The 22086-nt window shown below is 35.0% G+C and overlaps 1 protein-coding gene across 1 annotated transcript in view; it reads left to right on the forward strand.

Annotated features, from left to right (window-relative positions):
- TMEM161B (transmembrane protein 161B) overlaps positions 1–19526 on the forward strand; it is a 43559-nt gene extending 24033 nt beyond the window's left edge. The window contains exons 6-12 of the mRNA XM_083355524.1: positions 3887–4038; positions 4441–4501; positions 8250–8390; positions 9331–9444; positions 9803–9977; positions 12596–12692; positions 15453–19526. Coding sequence (XP_083211650.1) covers positions 3887–4038; positions 4441–4501; positions 8250–8390; positions 9331–9444; positions 9803–9977; positions 12596–12692; positions 15453–15718 — 1006 coding nt within the window. The 3' untranslated portion in view covers positions 15719–19526. The remainder of the gene's footprint in view (positions 1–3886; positions 4039–4440; positions 4502–8249; positions 8391–9330; positions 9445–9802; positions 9978–12595; positions 12693–15452) is intronic.
- The last annotated feature ends 2560 nt before the right edge of the window (positions 19527–22086 follow it).

A 22086-nucleotide genomic window follows, 5' to 3' on the forward strand; every position in this document is an offset into this window, starting at 1 on the left:
TTACATCAGTCTTCACACAAAAAGAAACCATAGCCCAACATACCAAAAAAAAGCCACTGCAAAAGACAAATTAGAGACAAAAATTAAAATAAGCAAGAAAATGGTAAGACAATACCTATCTGACCTTGACAAGTATAAATCACTGGGGCCTAACAGATTACATCCCAGAGTTCTGAAGGAGCTAACAGGTGTTATCTCAGAACTACTGCACCACATCTTTTAAAAATCCTGGAGCACAGGGGAAGTACTTGTAGATTGGAAAAGGGCTGATATGGTCCCCGTTTTCAAGAAAGGGAAAAAAATCAGACTCCGGAAACTAGATCAGTTTAACATCAATACCTGGGAAGATCCTAGAAAAGATAATCAAAAAACAGATCTGCGAACAACTAGAAGCAAACAAAGTCATAACTAGTCGCCAGCACAGGTTTGTTAAAAACAGATCATGCCAAACCAATCTTACCTCATTTTTTCAATAAAGTGACTAAACTAGTACACCAGCGAAATGCTATGCACGTAGTATACTTAGATTTCAGCAAGGCATTTGACAAAGTAGACCACAACCTACTCCTTGAAAACTAGGAAACTGGCTGACAAACTGTACTCAACAAGTAGTCCTCAATGGCACTACATCCACATGGAGAGAAGTAAGCGGTGGGGTACCACAAGGTTCTGTCTTAGGCCCTGCACTCTTCAATATCTTCATAAATGACTTAGAGGAGGAAGTTGGGGAATTCATCAAACTTGCAGATGACACCAAACTAATAGGAGTAGCCAACACCCCAGAAGACAAACTCAGGATCCAAAAAGATCTTGACAAATTTGAACAATGGGTCCTATCCAACAAAATGAGTTTCAATGTGGAGAAAAGCAAAGTTTTACATTTAGGCAGGAAAAACCAAAGGTACAAATACAGATTGGACGAGACCAGGCTTAAAAACAGTAACTGTGAAAGGGACCTTGGAGTCCTAGTGGACGATCACTTGATTATGAGCCAGCAGTGTGCAAATACAATCCTGGGTTGTATGAACAGGCATAGAATCAAGATCACGCAAAGTATTAGTACCGTTTTATAAAACCCTAGTAAGACCACACCTGGAATACTGCAGCCAATTTTTGTCACCATATCACAAAAAAGATGTTGAGAGTTTGGAGAAAAATCAGAGAAGATGATCAAAGGCCTGGAGACTAAAACATACGAAGAACGGCTACGGGATTTGGGTTTGGATAGTCTAAAGAAAAGAAAAATAGGGGAGACATGATAGCAGTGTTCCAGTATCTGAGGAGCTGCCACAAGGGAGAGTGGGCCAGGTTGTTCACCAAAGCACCAGAGGGAAGGACAAACAATGGTTGGAAACTGATCAAAGAAAGAAGCAACCTGGAATTAAGGAGAAACTTCCTGACACTGAGGTCAATCAACCAGTGGAACAGCTTGCCTCCAGAAATCGTGGACGTTCCATCACTGGAGATTTTTAAGAAAAGACTGGACATTCACCTATCTGAGACGGTATAGGTTCTGCTTGAGCAGGGGGCTGGACTAGAAGACATCCAAGGTCCCCTCCAGCTCTATTCTATTCATTTCTCATCTTATTTATTAGTAAATAATAGAGTCTTATGATTCAAACAAAGGTCCATTAAGAAATACCAAAAATAAGTATATTTTAAGTTTAAACAAAACAGTGCAATATTTCTTTTCCTCACTTACACAGTACCTTGTCATTTTTTATAAAAATATAAAGAAAAAACACTTCTTTTTTCTTATCTGTAAACAAATCTTTTAAAACCCATCACACTTAAGGAAAAAAGTCATTACGCACTATCAGAAGTAACATATTTAAAATTTTAATCTTTAATCCCATCAAATGATATCCCACCAATTAATTCTTATCTTCATCTCTTCTCAATTTTAATACTATAGCTTATCATTTTCTTTTAAAAATGCAACAAAATTTTCTCTTATTCCGACATCTAAAAATGAATTGTTAAAGCTTCATGATTCAGTTCTAGTCAAGAAAAAAACATGAAAACTTATAGGGAGGAAAAAGAATTGTATATATCTTAATCTTGGTTGAATCAGCCAATTTGTAAAACTTAATTTTATTTTTAAAGATCTTGATATTTATTCCTTTTAGGTCATATTCCAAATATTGATTTCTTTTCTTTCTCTCCTTGTGTTTTCACAGGAGTTCCTTCTTATCACATCTCTGTTGTAAATCCAAAATAAAATTGTTCAAGTCACTTCTCAGTTAAAATCGACATATCCAAGTAACACTGTTGGTTTATTACCTATGTGTCCCTTTTAACTACTAAAACATCAACCACTTTCATCTATAAGTTATATAAAATGCCTACCAGTATCTTTCTTGTATCTTATCAGTTTTAAATCCATATCCAAAACAATCTAATCTTCATGTCCCAAAGGTGTTTTTCAAAAGACAACTGGACTTCCTTTGTTTTTTCTTTGAAAATGTTTCACTTCTCATCCAAGAAGCTTCTTCAGTTTGGGAAACCATGATCTGGATAGTTGAAAATCTCCATAGACATTTATTCTGATTTTCAGTTATATTCTCTTCTATCTCTTTCTTTTAAGCCCATTTTTATTGTATTAGTTAGTCTAAAGAGAAGTTTGGGGGTACATTGTTACCAAATGTCCTTGACATTTCTGAGTTAAAATACTTTATCTCCATTCTGTAGCAGTGAATCTGCCTCTAGTTAACCATCCTAAAGGGTTTCCTATTATGTTTTTTTTCTCATCCAGCATATATTCCCAAGGGAATTTTTTTACAGTTAAACTCAAAATTTGCATATATTTTAGCAAACTACAGGAAGTATTTCAAAATTCATTTTCAATCAATCTGACTCCCTACTCCATTTAAAACTAAAACCAACATTTTAATAATCTTTTTGATGCTTATTTCCAAATAAAAAAAGTTTTTCTTTAGGTTTTACGCTTACCTAAAGTTTTTTTTTTCTCTACAGGTGGAAGGAAAATCACCCAGTATAATGAAACTTTTTCTTCTGAAAATTTTTAATATCAAAAAAGCCATTTATTTACAAGTCATTTCTACTAAAGATGATCAAGAAATGAAGGGGACAAACCCAACCCACCAGAAACCACTATTTTACAGTTTCATCACAGGGAGCATCTGAAAGGAGCACCCAGTGATCCCAAGTCCTCTCCTTTATTGAGCTTGTGGCTTTATTTTCTCCCATGTTTCTTGTCGGCTTGGCTAAAAGCAAACTCACTTTCAGTCTGCCATTGCTTTAACAGAAGTCCATCTTATGATACATTTTGAGCAAATTAGGGCTAAGGTTTCTTTTCCAAAAGTATTCATTTTCCACATAATAGCTGGTTTCTGAAAACCTGCACATTATATTATTCTTCCTCCTCAACCCTACTGGTATTCCCCAAGAATGCAGTCTTTTTTTTCCCCCTACAGGATCCAATTTTTAAAATTTGCCAAATGAAAAACAAGTTCCAGTCTTCTTTGGGTAAAATGGATTTGATTTTAGTGGGGTTTTCTTTTAAGCCTAGTATACATGCTCAGAAAATGTATTGGTTTTTTTAAATGTTGCAATGCTTTGTCAAAACTCATTTGTGCTGTCAGGAATATTTCGATTGTTTTGCTGAAATTTAGCAATGTGATTTTCTATAGCATTTTTGCAAAAATGTGAGAAATTGGCATTAACCTTTTATGATGTCATTAATAAATTATTTCTCTGAACACATTTACCTTATCGCTTAAAAACTACTACTCCAGCTCCCTCCCTCCCCCAAATAGGGCCAAAATTAATTTTCCCTACAGGCTAATCTCTGTAATGTTAGCACTTGGGTTCAAACATCTTTATTTAGAACTGCATGATTTTTTTCCTTGACACTTATATACAGCAAAATATTGTTCTCATTAACTACACACTACTTTAAAGTTGAAGAAGGAGGTGAAAAATCAGTCTGTGTAACCTTTGGCTTCTTTTTCTTTGTCAAAGCAATGGTAATTCTGATTGTAACAGAAAACTATTTGGAGTTTGGACTTGAATCAGGTAATATTTTGATGTTAATATGGACAAATACTTAACAGTAAATATTTTATAGATAATATTTTTAAAAATATTCAGCAATATTTTTTGTTTTCAAATCTTCTATTTCATAATTTTTCCCCATTAGTATTACAGCCATGAAATATTTTTCTGCAAATTATAAATATTCTTAAGTTAGTGTTCAGAACTATTAAATTCAGTAATACTATATTCTTTTGTAATAATGTGCTATTTTCTAACAGTGTATTGCACTTTCAAATAGTGTTTTGATTTTACACATAGCAAAGGATGTTCTAGATTATGCATAGCTGAATTGATATTTTGGTTTAACTATTTAAAACTATTCTATTCTTTCTACATTAGCAACCTAATATTCTATGTTTACTTTCTACATTCTATCTGCAGGTTTCTCCAATTTTTCAGAAAGTGCAGTGCGATTTTTTGAAAAACAAGGGTTGGAATCCCAGTAAGTATAAAACACAATATTATAGAAGAATATATATTGTCATCAAAATGTTCTCCTTGTAAAAATTTTTCAGAATTATGGATCCTTTAATTCAGAATCACATCTGCAATATCTGAAAGTATACCAAAAACTTACATTTTGTTCAGGACAATAATTCTAGGTTCTTCTGTCTGAAATGCAGGAATCCTGTCATTGTATACTTGGATGGAGACATAAATGTATCTTTTATATAAAAATTAATAATTCTGCATTTTATAATTACCTGTATAATGTAAACCAACAATTCCAATTATTGGGCAAATTAGAAATAGCATAAATAAGTAATAAAATTATTATTAATTGGATGTTCAGGTAAGTATCACAGTGCAATATAGTCTAGAATAGTCTAGAGTAGAATATGTGTCAATTAGTTCTGCCTTTTTCCCCCACATACACGTTTCTATTATATAGCCCATTTTAGTTTATTCCCTCTCAAATTCTAGTATTTTGTGTCCAGTTATAATCCGTTTTCTGATCCAAACATAGACTTCTGGTTTTTGTTCTTTGGCACATTAATATCTTCTTCTTATAGATAAGCACCAGTATTCCACAACTTTTTTTTTTTTTTTATTGAAAAGTTTTATAAAATACAATTTTCCTTTAAAAAAAACCCCCTTCCCCCTCCCTCCTCCCCTCCCTACCTCCCCCCTATCTCCCCCCCTCCCCCTCCCCCTCCTCCCTCCCCTACCTCCCCCCCTCCACTTCCCCTCCTCCCCCCTCCCCCCCCCCCCGACTTCCCAGAGCAAAATACAAGGTATATATCTAAAAGGCAATCATAAACAATCATATACTAACAATTATAAACTCTAAAATCCATCACTCTCTAGCTTGTATATAGTAAACCAATCCTTAATAATACTAAATATATATAAAAAACTAAAATAAAAGAAAACTAGCATCATTCCCATCTATGTTCTTCCACAATTCACTATTACCTTAACATATTCTCATTTGCACATTAATAAATAGTTCTTACACAAATTAACCCACATTAACCCACAAAACTTTCTTCCTCTTCCTCTGTAGTAAGTTGTCCATTAATTCCAAATTAAAAAAAAAAAATCTATTACCATACATAGCATCCCAAAACTTTTTTTTTTTTTTTTTAAAACACAACTACCACTTAACTATAAATATTTTGTGGAAGTTCCATAGATTTCTACTGGTCTTATTTTTTTTCCTTTTTTGAGCGTTTTAAGGCAGCACGCGTCACCCTCTGTTCTCTAAGATCATCCAAAAGAGTTGCAGCTTGAACTCCTCCTGTACCCTTCTCGTCTATCTGTGCATCTTCATCCTCTTGATGTTCTCCTTCTCCAGATCCCTCTGCAGCTTCCAGAAGTGTTGATGGGGTTACTTTCAAGACATTATTATAAAAATCATGCGCTTGCTTCACATTACTCAAACAGTACCTTTTGCCATCATACATGAAGCTCAACCCAGCTGGGATCTCCCATCTAAACCTTATATCTCTTTGCTTGAGCTCTTGCACAAGAAATATAAAATCCTTCCTTCTCTTTAAAATCTTTGGAGGAATTTCTTTTAGAACCAAAACTTGTTGACCAGCAATCACAACTTTGGTATCGTAGGCAGCTTGTATAACTTCATCTCTAATTTCCCTTTTTACAAAATAAACCACCACATCTCTAGGCAACTTTCTCTGTTTAGCAATCCACGAATTCACACGAAACACTTTGTCCATACCTTGTTTTAATTCAGATGCTGGATGGTTCAATACTCCCTCAAAAGCCTCAGAAACCAGCTGCTTTAAATCTTCCTTAATATTCTCTTTTAGGCCTCTAATTCTCACAGCAAACTGCATCTGGTAAAATTGAGCCAAGCTCTGTTCACTGTCGATTTTGTCTTTTAAATCTTCAATTTCCAATACTTTTGCTTCTAATAAAGCATTCTTTTGAATCAAATCTTGCACTTGATCATCCAGCACCTCCACACATTTAGCAACTTTTTGCACTGAGGACAAAATGTCTACCTTCATTTCTCTAAGTTTCTGTTCCATCCTTTCTTCCATTCTCTGCTCCAATTTCTCCAATTTCTCCTCCATCTGTAGAAATTTAACACCCATTGACTCCAAAATTAACTGGGTATGTTTTTCAAGATCCTTCGATGTCAATACATCAGGAGAATGCAACGCCTGCAGCAATGATTGTTGTTGCACCGGAGAATTTCCAGCACTCCGAAAAGTTCTAGGGGGAGGTTTAGCCGCCATCTTTTACTTACAATTGTGACGCACTTTCACTTTAAGTTTTAAGCAAAGTCCATCAAGCTTGAGAGTAAAATAAAATCTTCTTCATCTCTTCATCTTTCCCTCTTGTACTGCTCTGCCTGCTCTTTCCCTTTCATAGTCTCTCCTTCAAGCAGGGATGGTCGCAGACGCCTGGCTCTGCTCCATGAAGTCCGGAGCAGAGACGCTAGCCAGCTGGGAGCAGCCCAGGCTACGGGGGAGTTCAATCCTTCAGCCGCCCAAGCTCCAAGCTCAGGCGGCCCCGGAGAACTCAACCCCCACCTGGGGGCTCACCCCCTCCTCTTCTCCCGAGGAGGGGGCTTCAGATTCGCCCGAACAGCTGATCGGCGCTGTTTCGGGCGAAAAAACACCAGCTGAGCTGCGGGCAGCCCGGGAAGGCTCCCTCCGTCGCCGCGGAGCCACCGGAAGTCCCTATTCCACAACTTTTTTAGTTCATAACAAAATTCGATACACCTGAATTTATGCTCACTTATCCTGGCATAACACACAATAAGAAGGACTTTCGCATTTGAATTTGGCAAAAAAAAGCCTTCTTGATAATTTTCATCAGAGAATATGTAAGACACGTAATGGGGAAGAAACTGATGGGGAGCCCCTACCCCTGTCTCTCTTCAGTGTTAGATCTAAAAATAGTTTTATTTGAGTCTGTCTGTCTGTCTATCTAATATAATATCCACTCATCTTGCAGAATAAGTAACTCTGGCTGGCTTACAAGTTAAAACAATAAATACTTAATCATTACAATATTAACAATTAAAATATCAAAATCAATAGGAAAAACTGAGCTAAAGCAAAAAGTAAATGAAAAGAAGTTACTACCTCAACCTGTCCCCTGGGTCCCCAATCCTCTTGCCACAACTAAGGGATTTTTGGAGGCTCAGAAGAGACGTGGCCAATTTCACCTTAGAGGGGAGAAGATTCCACCAAGTGGTGCCACTGCAGACAAACCTGCTGCCTAGGGCCATTAAATGTAGGCAGTGGAACCTTATAACAAGCCCTCTCTGCTAGATCTGGTGAGATGAGCAGGTAAAATGAGGCAGAGGTAGTCCTTCACATAACCTGCCATGAAAGGCTTTAAAGCTCAACACCAACACCTTGAATATAAGTAGAAGCCTCTTTATGATTGCAGAAACAATTTGTGGCGAAGAAGAAAATTCTGTTAGATTCAGATGAAATTTAGGAGGGAGGAGACAGGCATACAGCTTGTTAGATGGAGCCAGTGTTGAAAGACTCCATGCAAATATGGCCTTTTTCTGCACTGTTATCGGTAGGCATAATTTGGTGTAATATTTCCAGTTTTCAATTATAACAACAAGCTTTTTAAAAGTTAGAATGTTCCTTGGGTGGGGTTTTTTGTTTATTTTGCTTCTCTTTCAATCACCTGTATTGTTAGTAGAAAAAAATGTTTTAAAATGTTAGAAAAGCTAACTGTCACTCTTTCTCTTTTAGGGGTCCTGTTTCTAAGCTAACCTTCAAACTTTTCCTGGCTGTCCTCTGTTCACTTATTGGAGCTTTCTTGACATTCCCTGGTTTGAGGCTGGCTCAGATGCATCTAGATGCTTTGAGTTTAACAACCGAAAAAATCACCCAGTAAGCAAAAGTGTATAGATTTCAACTTAAATTGTATTCTCCACTCTTAGTATTCTTATAACATGGCTCTGTTTTTTTTCCTGTCAAATTTCAGAATGTATTTTCTAAAATTCAGTAAATTTATGATCTTATTAAAATGCATTTGAAATTCATGAAGAATTTTCAAAGGAAACCCACTAATGGATTAAGAGAGTGGAGTAAAGTAGGACTATGTTCAGACAACTAAAATTTAAGAGCTAAACTAATGAGTTCCATCCAGATACTCATATGTTCACCCCTCTACATTTTAGGTATCTGAATACAGTCCTATTTTTCTTTCATCTCCTATTATCCATTAATGTGTTTTCTTTGATTAATCTAATCTTGGGGGGAATGATGTTCCAAAGGATCGGTGCCATGGCAGAAGCTGCTGTTCTGCCTTTCCCAGATGATATTCCTTAAAGGATGTGACCCTTAACATGCCATTCCTGCCAAACCTGATAGGACAGATAGATGTAACTTAGAATAATCCCTCAAATAATCTGCCATGTAGGGTTTTAAATGTCATTACCAGCACCTTGAATTGACTTGAATTTCGGACTCAGTTGTCATAAACTGAGAACAACCTATATATGTAACGACTCTCAGTATTCCCTCGTTCAAAGGTACAAGCTTCCAAACTTTCTTGCAGTTGTATGTGTTAGGGAATATTTGTAATGGCAAACAAATTAGGCTTGGGGAATTAATTTTTATTATTCATTTTACACAATGAATAACACTTGATAAGCTTGCAATGAATTCCAAGGTTTTTTCAAGCTTTTTAGAAACCATAAATAATTTAACGTAACAGAAATCAGTTAGACTAATATTTATTTCTCTTGCTTTCAATATAGAAAAGTTTAGAAATATCTTTTTTTTGTAATAATACAATGTATTTATTTTTGTTTTCTATTTCTTCCAGAACTCTGCTGCATATAAACTTCCTGGCACCTCTGCTTATGGTGTTATTATGGGTAAAGCCAATTACCAAGGATTATATTATGAACCCACCATTAGGAAAAGAAAATGTGCCTTTGTAAGCTGCTTTGGAAATCTTTATTTTTAAACCTTATAATAAGTATATATTTAAAATGTAATGTTTTTGTAGATATATTCTTATTCATAACCTTAGTGTTTAGGACAAACATTTTCATCTTTTCTGAGGGGAAAGCAAAGGCCTCCTCTCTATCCATTCAATCCCTCATGGAGGCACAAGCAGTTCTCCTTTCTTTGATTTCTTTTAATCCATATTTCTCTCCCCTCATTTATTCTTTCTCATAGGAACACGTTCCCATCTCCCATTCCCATCTTCTCCCCAGTGTTTGCTTGTGGGGATTGTGGGTGTGTGAGGAATGATATTTAGAAAATTATTGTGTTCATTCTTTAATCTACAGAATGTCAGAAGCTACATTTGATACTCTAAGATTGTGGATTATAATTCTCCTATGTGCTTTGAGGTTAGCCATGATGCGAAGCCATCTCCAAGCCTATCTGAATTTAGCACAGAAATGTGTGGATCAGATGAAAAAAGAAGTGGGAAGAATAAGTACTGTTGAATTGCAGAAAATGGTAAGCCTAAGGTTACTATAATCAAATATATAAATTAACAAGCCACTTAAGTTTTAATTAATGAGCATGATACTGTTTTTAAAAATTAGACTAAGGCAGAATTTGATGTGTTTTTCTAGAAACCACGACAATATACTTTAGTTACTTTTAAGTGTAAGGTTGTCTGGCAGTAAAAATGATAATTCATTTTTCATTAATTTTGAGTGATATTACTACTGTTTTCTTGAAAATGGTTCTACTTTTAATATATTCTATTCCATAAAATTGTATGTTTATATATATGTGTGTGTGTGTGTGTGTGTGTGTGTGTGTGTGTGGCTTCCTTTGTCTTTTTCAATTTAGAAAAAGAGATTAGATATAAATAACACATGAAATTCTATTTTAAATAAGAAACAGCAAATACAAGAGCATTCTGAAATATCCCTTTCAGAATAAAAGTAAATGCTTTGGGAGAAGTTAAAAGGGTTTTTTAAATATTAAGAGTACCCCCTTAACTATTAATTGTTTTCCTTTGATTTGAGGGATTATTTATCTCCTATAGCAGACATGTCAAACACAAGGCCCGGGGGCCAGATCCGGCCCGCGAAGTGGTTTCATGTGGCCCGCAAAGCCATCCTGGAAACAGTGAGGGAACGGCCCCCGCTGCCTTGGCTCCGGCCCAGGCCGGCCAGGAGCCAATGTACAATTTTGTGGTGGTCATCTATGCTGAAATACATTCAGTCTTAGCTCCACAAGGCCATCTGGAAACAGTGAGGGACTGCCCCCTGTCGCATCGGCCCTGCCCCCTAGGTGCATGCTGGGGAGGTATCACCCTTTGTGAGGAATGAAGAAATGCACCATCGCCTGGAAGTGACCAGCACATGGCCCTGCCTACTTCGGGCAGGCTAGGGGCTGGGCAGCGTTGTGATTCTCTTCAGATTTGTGCCACTGGCTCAGCCTCTCGGCGCTGTGAGGAGGGCCATGTGCTGACTACTTCCGGGCGATGGTGCATTTCTTCATTCCTCATGAAGGATGACACTTCCCCAGCTGCATTTCTTTCCTGTTTTTCTCCCACCCTCATTTCAAATATTTTCCCATCACTGTTCGAAGGAAGGAAGGAAGGAAGGAAGGAAGGAAGGAAGGAAGGAAGGAAGGAAGGAAGGAGAGGGAGGGTCTGAGGGAAGTCCTGCCTTAGTCCTTCCCTGCTGCCCTTTCACCATCCCCTTGCCCCCTCCTCTTGGCCTAACCTGGGTGGTCTCCCATCCTATTGCTAAGGAAGCCTTGGATACAAAGCCAGGTCTCCTCACATGGAGAGGAAGTGGGCCTCCCTCTTGATACCCATCATGAGCAACCTGGCTAAGGAGAGCAGGCACAGCAGCTGGGCACCCTCTTAGGGAAGTGGGGGTGGGCTTAGTGCTGTGGGTGCTTGAGGGCTAGGCTGGGAATTTGACCTCCACACCACCGTCCAGCCCCCCCCCCACACACGCATGGCCTGAGAGGATCAGTGAGGCTCCTCCAGTGGACCATGCCTTGGCACTTGCCCCGGTCCCATCTCCTGCCAGAGACCCTCAGATTTGTCCCACTCCTGCCCAGCCCCCATAGGCACCCTTGACGCGAACGATGTAGAGCTGGCCATGCCCACCCAGTAGGCCACACCCACTCCAGCCACGCCCAAACAGTAGGCCATGCCCACCCTGGCTACATCCACCTGGCCCCTCAAGGGTAACTGCAATGCTGATGCGGCCCTCAATGAAATTGAGTTTGACACCCCTGTCCTATAGTTTCTGCTTCCCCCATACGATCAGACAGAGCGTGCTTGGGTTCCATTAAATAATATTGCCTGTTGGATAGCAGGAAGCGGGTGCATACCCTCTTCAAACAATCTAAAGTGTACCCTTCAAATCTAGCTTTATCCCCAGACATTTTGTGGGAAATTTCAGTTATTTAATTGATTGTTTGGTAGATTTTCTTTTGAATTATATGATCTGTTTTGTATTGTTTTTACTGTTGTAAACTGCCCAGAGTTAACCAGATTGGGCTGGACTTTAATAATTAAATAACAGGACAAAGTGTCAAAACAGTTTGCTTTCCGGGAGTTAGCCATTTGTGTTCATGAGCAGCAAATATATTCTTAATGTAAATCACTCACTCACTTTTCAGACTATAGAACAAGATTGTTTTTATAATAGCACTGCTATAAAAACTTATGTGGGATTGGATTCAGTCAAAAGAGGAATCAGAAAAAACTTTCCAGTTTTTTTCAGGATTAGAAACGCATGCTTAATGGAGAGGGAATTGAAAAGAAAATGGGAGACTATTTGGATTAGTGTGGCATTACCTTCTGCTTATTCATTCTGTTAACTGCTGTTTGAGTCCACATTTTAGATCTTTAGTTGTTGAGAGAATTGATTATTCATGGCTCTGGGCTGACAGGGCAGGGAGTGAAAAATGTAGGCTTTGTTCCCTTTCCAACAGATGAGTATTGGGATCTCTCTCTTGCGTGGTTGATTGTCAACACATTCTGTAAAAGTGTTTAATGTGGTTATACCATTAACTGTGTGTGTTGTTGGCTATGATAATTTATATGGTAGTATAAATTCTCTTGTACCCCTAATTGTGCAATATTTTGTTGACTTCAGGTGGCCAGAGTGTTTTATTATCTTTGTATAATTGCTCTTCAATATGTGGCACCTCTGGTTATGTTGCTGCACATGACTCTTCTATTAAAAACTTTAGGTAAGAAATATTCAATAAATGAAATAAAATGCTTATGGGCAGTTACTGGAAAAATATATGAGGTGCAAAAATCATTTACAGGGGGTTTGTTTTGAAAGTAGACAAAGGTAGATGCAAAAAGTTAATTTCTTGGTTATTCATTTCTCTATTCCCATCCCACCAGTCATCTTTTAATTTGCAAATCAATATATGTCATAAATATCACTGTGCAACAGGAAACAAAATGCTGCTGGCTGTAGTCATACTTGTACAAAAATGCAGTTAACATGCTCAGAAACAAACTTGCTTTCTTTTTTCAAACTGTGTCCATCAGTCCCAAAAGAAAAACATTGTCTTAACTGCATATAAACCTTAAAATTGGTCTGAATCACTGTGTGTATGTCAATGCAGAGTTTTGTAGTTTTATTATATATCCAGCAAAAATGATAAAATGGCCCTTCTAGTTTTTCACATTTCCTACATAAATCTGAAATGCCTTTACATATTCTAGACAATTTTTCTGATGACATGTATCAACAGTACATCATTTTATAAAAATTCTGTTTAAGATTATAACACAATGTAAATTTCAATCCCTTCAGCCACATACTTTCCCATTTTCCCATTTCTAGATTGTTGCCAAAATATTTAGCCTATTTCATTATATGTTCTTTCACTTGTTCTTTTTTCCGTTTCAAAGTTTAATAAAAGTTTATACATTTTAGCAATTACATTTTCATCATTTGTACACAATTTTGTTTCAAACATTTGTGTTTGTGTATTCTCATCTATAAAATGCTTATTGTGCTGAGAGCACAAAGGTGTTTCCAGCCCCAAGCTGAGTTTCTATTTATTCTGCATTCTCAATATGTCATTCTAACATAGTGATTTTTAAAGTACACATTAGCCTTAACTTTGTTATACTACAAATAACCATGCCACCGATATCTCAGGTTGTGTTCTTCTAACTCCATAAGCCTATTATTTCTCAGCAGCATCCATTTCTTTATTCAAACAGCAAGTGGCAAAATATAAATTCAAATCAGGTTAACCTAATCATTCTCTTTCCTTTGCATCTTGTAACATCTTATATTTAACACATTTTTCCCTGGCACACCAATTTAGGTATTTCCTTCTGCCACAATTTCAGTGATAACATTAGTTCTCAATACAAATATTATCTGAAACAAAAATATCATTTTAGGCAAGACTTTTATTTTTCTATCACAAATTCTTCCCAGTGATGATAGTTGCAGTTTCTTCCATCTTATCATGTCTTTTTCAACTTCATTCCATGCCTTAACATAGTTATTTTGAAATAATAGAGTTAATTTTTGTCACAGTGATACCCAGATATTTTACCTTCTTCTCAATCTTAAAACCATTATATTCATCAGTTCTGTTTGATCTTGTATTTTCATATTTTTGTTTACATCTTCATCTTCTATTTTTTAACCTTGAAACTAGCTAATTCACTAAATTCTTTTAATTCCCCATTAATATTTTAGTTCACCTTAAAGGATCTTCCAGAACCAACACCAAGTCATCTGCAAAAGCCCTTATAAACTTATAAGTTTCTTGTTTAATCTTTATTTCATCTCTAATCAGTATTTCAAGAACCAAAATAAACGAAAGGAATGAATAGTGGGCCTTTCTTTTGTTCAATCTCCATTAATAATTATTTGTGCTTTCTGTGGAATATAAATTGATCTTCTCCATTTTCTTACCAAGTTCTCTCCAAAATTCACATCAATTAAAACCCTGTACAAGAAAGCTTAATTCAAAGGCCTTATCCAAGAAAATAAGTGTGGCTTGCTTTTCAAATATTCCAAAATGTCCAACACATTTCTAACTAGATTTTATGTAAAAAACCCACATTAATCCTCATCAGTAAATTCTTGCAAAATTATTTTCAGTTTATCAGCTAAAATCGTGAACAACCTAAGTCATGATTCTATCATGATACTGACTTATCATTTCTTGTTAAAAGACATTTTTGTTAGCTATTAATGCTATATTGGCCTCTTCAATTGTCTGCAATCTTTCTTCCTTCTAGGATAGAATTCATTATATTTTGTGAAAGTTGTAAAGATATTTTATCACAACATTTATAAGAAACTAATAATTCATCTGGTTACAAGCATTTTCCCTACTTTAATCTTTTTTATAGCTTCAGGAACTTATACTTATAGATGTTCAGAATCTGTCTCTGTTCCTTTGTAATCCTTGGTAAATTTTGTTTCTTTAGATATTCATCAGTTTTTTCTAGAAAGATGTCATTTTTTATACAAATTGGAATAATAATGATGAGATGCTTTTTGCATGCCACATTGCTCATCAATACAATATCTCTTTTGTAATTTCAGTATTATTATTCTTTTTTCTTGTAATTTATATGCTAGCCACTTCCCTGGTTTACAGTATTTGCAAACTCAGGTTTTTTTACATAATTCATTTTTATTTCCATTTACTGTGCTATTAATATAGACAATTGTTGTAAAAGCTTAATTTGTTGAGAAATACCTATCTTTTCTGGAAATTTCTTTAATTCTTTTTCTTTCCAAATATTTCCAAATTAATATTTCGTCTTTTAAAAAATTAAGCCTGATTTAATACTGAGAAAAGTTTGCACCATGTGTCTCAGGTTTCAAATGGTTGTCTCTGTCTTTATAAAAATGTTGCTTGTCTTTTCTAATAAGTATGCAGTTTTATACTTAAAAGCATGTAATTAAAATAATATAAAAACTTAGCAATGTTCTTGCCTTAATTATTTTTCTGTAGGTAACTATTCGTGGGGCATTTATCCAGATTTACCCCCAGAGGACAGTCCACAGAGCAGTTCAATAAACACTGAATCGTCATCTGATGATAGAAAGATGAAGGTAACGGTAGTACAGCTAACAATGGCTCTGGCTAGCCTGAAGAACATTTTCACTCCACTGTTATTCAGAGGACTTCTTTCATTTCTTACTTGGTGGATTGCTGCTTGTCTTTTTTCCACAAGCCTTTTTGGGCTGTTCTATCATCAATACTTGACAGTAGCATGATTTTAGAAAGCAGCTACTCAAAGAAGTCTGTGTTCCCCAACAAAGCAGAAGAATATTGGAAGAAATAACATAATAAAGTTTCATTCCTTTAATACCTCTTCTATCATCACAAGCAATGTAGTGTGTAATATCAAAAAAAACTTGACTTCAAAACACTGTTACCCAAATTTGTAGTCAGAATTATGAGAGGGTTACTTTGAGATTTGTTTTAAGTATTTTTTGTTTTCATGAGTTCCATCCTACCCTGGGGAGCATGATGTATTCAGTCATTGATTGACTGATCTTAGTGGTGTTAAGATAAAAAGATAATATTAATGGTGACTGCTTAAAAGTGAACTTTTAACTGAGCCATATAATGAGTCAGAAACTTGGATAACTTTTCTTTTGAAAAGTAAACTAATTCCACAGGACAAATGAAATACTGTATATTACAGTAAAGGAAACATCATTCTGAATAGAGTTTGTTGTAAATAAAGTGCATGGAATAAAGAAGAAATGTCCTGCAGGAGGTGTTTTCATATTAGTACTGCATCACTTGTGTGAAAATTCAGGAACGTAAGTTTCTCAGATGTTACAGGCATGTGTCTCTGAGCACTCATGTATTTAAAATGAATGTTTAGTGTTTATAATCTGCAGGCAGTAAACTCATGAATTGTTTGAAAGCTTACTACATGTACTTTGCTTCTGCACATTCACAAATTATGTAAAGTGGTATAATATGCTCATGCATTTCATTGTACCACATAATATAATGTGTCAAGAAGTTCTAAAAATTGGTATTATAAGAGTAATATAATTATATTGTTTCAGTCTCATCAGTCATTTTAAAAATAATGAATGCCCATAAGAATCATTGAATGTTTAGTATTGGTGCTGATAATTAACTAGAAATTTATTTAGCTTTTATGGGTTCCATAATTTAACAAATGCCATTATTATAACACTAGTCAATGATATTTGACACAAATCAATACTGAACTAATTTAACAAGTATAATTCAGTAAACACTCGCAGTGGAGCGTATGCTACAGGGTGGGCAAATTTTGCTAATTATAATGGTGACTATTCCAGCACAAATATTTTTAAGTTCTGTAATAATAATTGATTAAATTTGTAGGCCACCTGACTCTCAATGACTTGGGGTGGCTCACAACAATCAAAGAAATTGCAATAAAATAAATAAAAAATAAAGATAAAAGATGGCAAACATGATGAAGTGAAAGCTCTCCCTTAGCAAAGATCTGGGTGAAGACCCAGATCTTTACAGCTCTAAACAACAACATAGTGGAGCTATATGGGTCTGGGGTGAGGGTAGGGAGGGGCTTCATTCTAGAGGGTAGACCTGACTACAGAGAAAGTGTACTTCAGAAATAACATTGTTTAATTAAACGAACCCAAAAGAGGCCAACCTGCAGGATCAAATTGGCCGGGCAGTTGTTATGAGAGACAGGTGATCCCTCAAGTAATCTGGCCCTATGCCTTATATAGCCAAAGGTGTCAGCCAGCACTTTGAATTGCACCCAGAAGTAAACCAGTAGTCAGTGCAGATCATGAAGCTGAGGCTTTCCATGGGCATACCAAGGCATGCCTGTTACTGGTCATGACACTGTTAATGCTTATATTTACTATATATTCCCATCTTTTTCAAGCTCTACATAGAACCACTAGGTGAAGTCATCTACTGGTTTGGAGTTCTGTATCATCAATGTCACACAATCATTTCTTTTGACCAGGCCAGCCAATGAACTACAATATTTTGTGAAGTGAAAAGTTATAATTTCACTTATATAAATTATCTTTGCAGTAAATTTCATCCTTTTTGGAGAGAACTATCATTCCATCTGGCTATTACAATCACTATATAAATGTATAGGTTAGCCGTCTTTGAAAAAAATATTTAAGTCCATATTCTCTCAGCAGAAATGAATGGGTATATATGCTAGTGGTAGATGGGCAGGACAGTTACAAATAATTGTCCAAATGGGGGATCATGACCTATAATTACTTGATATAAAGTGAGTCACGTCCATGGCCCTTTTGTTATTTCCTACAACGTTAGATTGAAATATATCCGTTCAAAAATTAGAATTAGGTCTCATTATCTGTATGGATAAAAAGAGGAGTTCATGTCTGAAAAAGTAAAGGTTAATATGCAGATAGCTACAAAAATCAAAGTATTGAATGGAATAAATAAAAAATATTCAACTAGTGAACATTAAAACTACTAATAGAAACTACTCCAATTGACTCTTTGCCAATATTATACCTCACATTTCATAAGTTTTGCTTCAAGTCTAATACAATTTCAGATTTGACTATCATTTCAAAACTAAGTCTAAAATGTTCCTAATTTGTGCCCAATCAGACTAATATAGAATCAGTAATGTTGATTAGGTTTTAGCATTGTCAAACAGGCTTATTTTTATTATGCTCATTATATGAGGAAAACTACATACATACTTGATGTTGATTGCCAGCTTTGCATAAACCATTCAACACTCCAGATTTTTACAGTCCTCAGAAAAGTAGCATATGATTTAAAAAAACAACTGCCAGAATATGGATTTTAAATTTTGAAGTTTGTGCTCCTTTCCCAAACAATGTTTTTTAACCAAAATTAAGTGCAGTTCAGTTTATTGATAGTGGCTTGAACTGTGAATGGATTTCATGGAATTCTGAAGGATACATTTTTTTAAAGAAATTGCGAATCTTCAGACATGCATGCAGTGGGGCTTTCCTGTATTCCTGTATCACTTCCCATCAAAGTTTCTTCTATCTTTTCCTAAAATCTGATGTTGTAGATTGGTGCATTCAAATGGTAAAGAGCTGCAGCAAGAGGGAGAAAATGGTAGAAATAATGCACATATCATTTTGTAAGTGCTTTTGCTATTCAAGTACTTGGTTCTTTCCAAACTATTTTTTGATTCAATATAACTTATTTTGTGACATTTCTGCACATCACTGATTATTCTTCTGTAAGAAACAAAACATTGATATTACAACGGTAATTTGGTTTGGTACTTTGATATTTTTTTCACACCCTTATGTATGTTTGTATTCTTTCATTGATTTCTGAATTATCAATTGCTTTTGTACAAGAATTTTCTTACTTGGTGGAAAAGGCATGTGTACATATATAGCTTCATGTATTAAAATGAATATCAAGACTTTCTTTTGAATATATACATAAAGCTGGAAACATAAAACATGGGAAATGGCAAATGAAAGAAAGTTTAATGTTGAAAAAAACCTTGTAGAAAATGGGTTGTAACTAGTGACTGAAATCCAGTGTTACCTGGACAAATGGAATAAATTATGTGGGAACAAGAAAGAAAAGTATAATCCATATTGAAAGTTAAATTTTCATGGAATGCTCTTTTTGGATTGCCACATACAATACTACTTGTGCAAATTTTATTTTAAAAATATTGGTTAATTGCAACCTATATTTTAATGAAATTAGGTTGTAACTCATAAGTTTGTGTTTCCTAAGTTTGAAATAAAATTGCTTGTTACAAGATTTTTCATAATTTGTTTTATAAAATCACATTCAAGTAAATTCATAATGCCTTAAAGTACTGAAATGTTTCTGAAGAATTACATCACTCTTTGATGGTGAATCTTGATGACTCTGTTACATGGGAACATTGCAACAACCATTACTTTCCAATTTAAATATGTTGTTTCAATCTTGTTTTAGTGTGAGAAAATATATGGCATTTGAATATGTTGAATATTTTTTCAAAATATTTTCCATCTCTGATTTATGATAAAAATGTCTCTTTAATAAATATGGGTCAAACACTCAGTTGGGTGTCACATTGACATTGGGTTTTAGAAAAGCTAGTTGCAGTTGGTAGGAAATATTTTTGCGCTAAATATTGGGAAATAATTTTATACAGTATATTCATAAGGATGAACAATCTATAAATGCAGTTTTAATTGGAACAATATGTTACACAGAATAACAGCCTATAGAATCATGTCATTCTCCAATTGATATTTTTCTACTTTTAAATACTCTACCACACTGGTAAGATATTGGTATAAATTATTTGTTTAAATAGATAGATTGAAAGTATCTTTTAAAATAGATGAAATGAAATAAAAAAGAATTGTAAAATCAGAAGAAATAATCCTACTGTATATTGATCATTCTATTAAGAATAGTGTTAAGCTATTTAACTTAGACAAAGTTTCAGACACCCCGTTGGCTCTAAAACTCACCAAATTACTTTAGATGGAGAATGACAGACTCCCCAATCTACCTCATAGGCTTGTGTCTATAAATGAAAGGAGTCCCCCCCCCTTCTCCCATTACATTGCTTTGACGGGAGTCCCCACCTCTCTTCGTTATACTGCTTTGAGTTCCTAAAAAGAGCCAGACACACACATAATCATTGATTGACTATGGGCTGTCAAGTCAGTGTCAGCTCTTAGTCATCATGCAGATAGATTTTCTTGGATGCATGTACTAAATATAGTCAATAAAGTGACATCACATATATGCCAACAATTATCTATCAAAAGATTATAGCTAAAGTTGGATTTTGAAGAAGCAAGATAAAAATATTTAAGCTTTTCAATTTTGGTGATGGAGAAAACTCCTGAGAAAACAATGGACAGTTAGAAAATAAACAAATGGATCATCAAACAAAGCAATCCTTACTCGAGGTACAACTGAGCTAGCTCAAATTATCTTTCTTCGGACATATGATGTGAAGACATACAATAGTTTTCTAGAGAAAGCTCTAGTGCTGGAAAAGAGGGAGAGGATAACCAGTAGCAAGGTGGATAAAGAAAGTTACAATGGCATTGAGTGCCACTAAAAGATTTGAAAGCCAGGTTAGGGACAGATCATCATGGAGAAAATCTGTGTGTCCCTAAGAGTTGACATCAACTTGATGGTAAATAATCAGTAGCTATTGATGTAGACATCTCCTGAAAAGGAACTTAACAGGAATATGTTGCCAAAAGAGAATTTTGTTATTTTATTCAAGATGTTATTAGGAAGATAAATCTAGTAGAATAGGAACTTTTAGATAAAATACATTGCACAATGTAATATATTTTCTATTTCTACTATCAGATACTCTAGATTCCTTTGTGTATTTGTGATAAGATAAAAATAATTAAGATGAACTTAATTCTGAGGTTAATTTAAGCATTACTTTTATTCATATTGTTTCAAGTAAATTTATAGGATATTAAATTCTGTGGCAGGGTCATCTCAAGAGTTTCATTGCAAAGTAAAATTACTTGTTGAGAAAGGTGGATATGATTTTCCACATATGTGTATCTTGAACATTTATCTTTGGTCATTGGTTTGAATAAGATACATCAGAACTGAGCTTTTTTTTGGAGATTAGTCTGAAAGCTATTATTTCACTCCATTGCAGTTGTAGCAAACATTTGGAAACATGTTTGTGTAGTAATATTATTTCAATACCTGCAGTTTATGCCATAAAATGCATAAGAAAAATATTGTATCACAGATGCACATTTGAGATTTTTTCTTCATAAAAAGCTCATGTGGGACAACTCAGTATAGAGGAATGCAAAGATAATCTTGAAGAAGCTATGTAGCAGTAGTTAAGATAAAATAAGAGGCTATTCATTTCTGGGAAAGTAAAATGTATGAAAGTAAAATGTATTTCAGAATCACCCTGCTTTGATGTTGTTGTAGAGTATAATAACAATAATCCCTTGTCTCGGCTAATTTGGTGTACCATGAAACGTGAAAATCCAAGTTGTGGTAGCCATTATTTTTTAAGTAGGTCTATTGTCAATTTCACATTATCATCACTTTGGATCAACTTAGTTCTAAAAAATAGATTGCAGAATTTTAAGCCAAGTTTACACAAAACTACTTCTTGACTGTTTAATTCAGCTATAACTCTTGTTATTTGGTTTCTTTGACCATTATTCCATTGCTGTATCTGAAGTTATTCAAAGTTGGTACAGATTTTGCGACATTAATTAATGCTAAATCTACAACCATTACTGATTGAAAAAACTGAAGGAAGTTTATCAAATTAATATTAGCTATTCCTAGTAGACTTGATCTCAGCCAAAAGGTCAAGAAGCTGTTTTTACATTCTTGATATCAGGAGTATGTCCTGTTTGTGTAAATCAATAAGTTGCTTTAAAGAATGTGAAATTTATTTTTATCTTAAAATGACGTTCTTATAGTAGAAAAGTTTATTTTATGTTTATTTGACACAGAATGTTTAATAAGAGTTGATTGCAATCAACTTTTTGGTGGAAATGCATTTGCAATGTTTGAGCACTAATTTGCATGGTTCGGACTTGTCTGTATATTGTGGGCATAACTGTTAAGATTTGAAGCCAATTGTTATAGATAAGGA

Source organism: Vipera ursinii (genome assembly GCF_947247035.1).
Source record: "Vipera ursinii genome assembly, chromosome: 2".
Lineage (NCBI taxonomy): Eukaryota > Metazoa > Chordata > Lepidosauria > Squamata > Viperidae > Vipera > Vipera ursinii.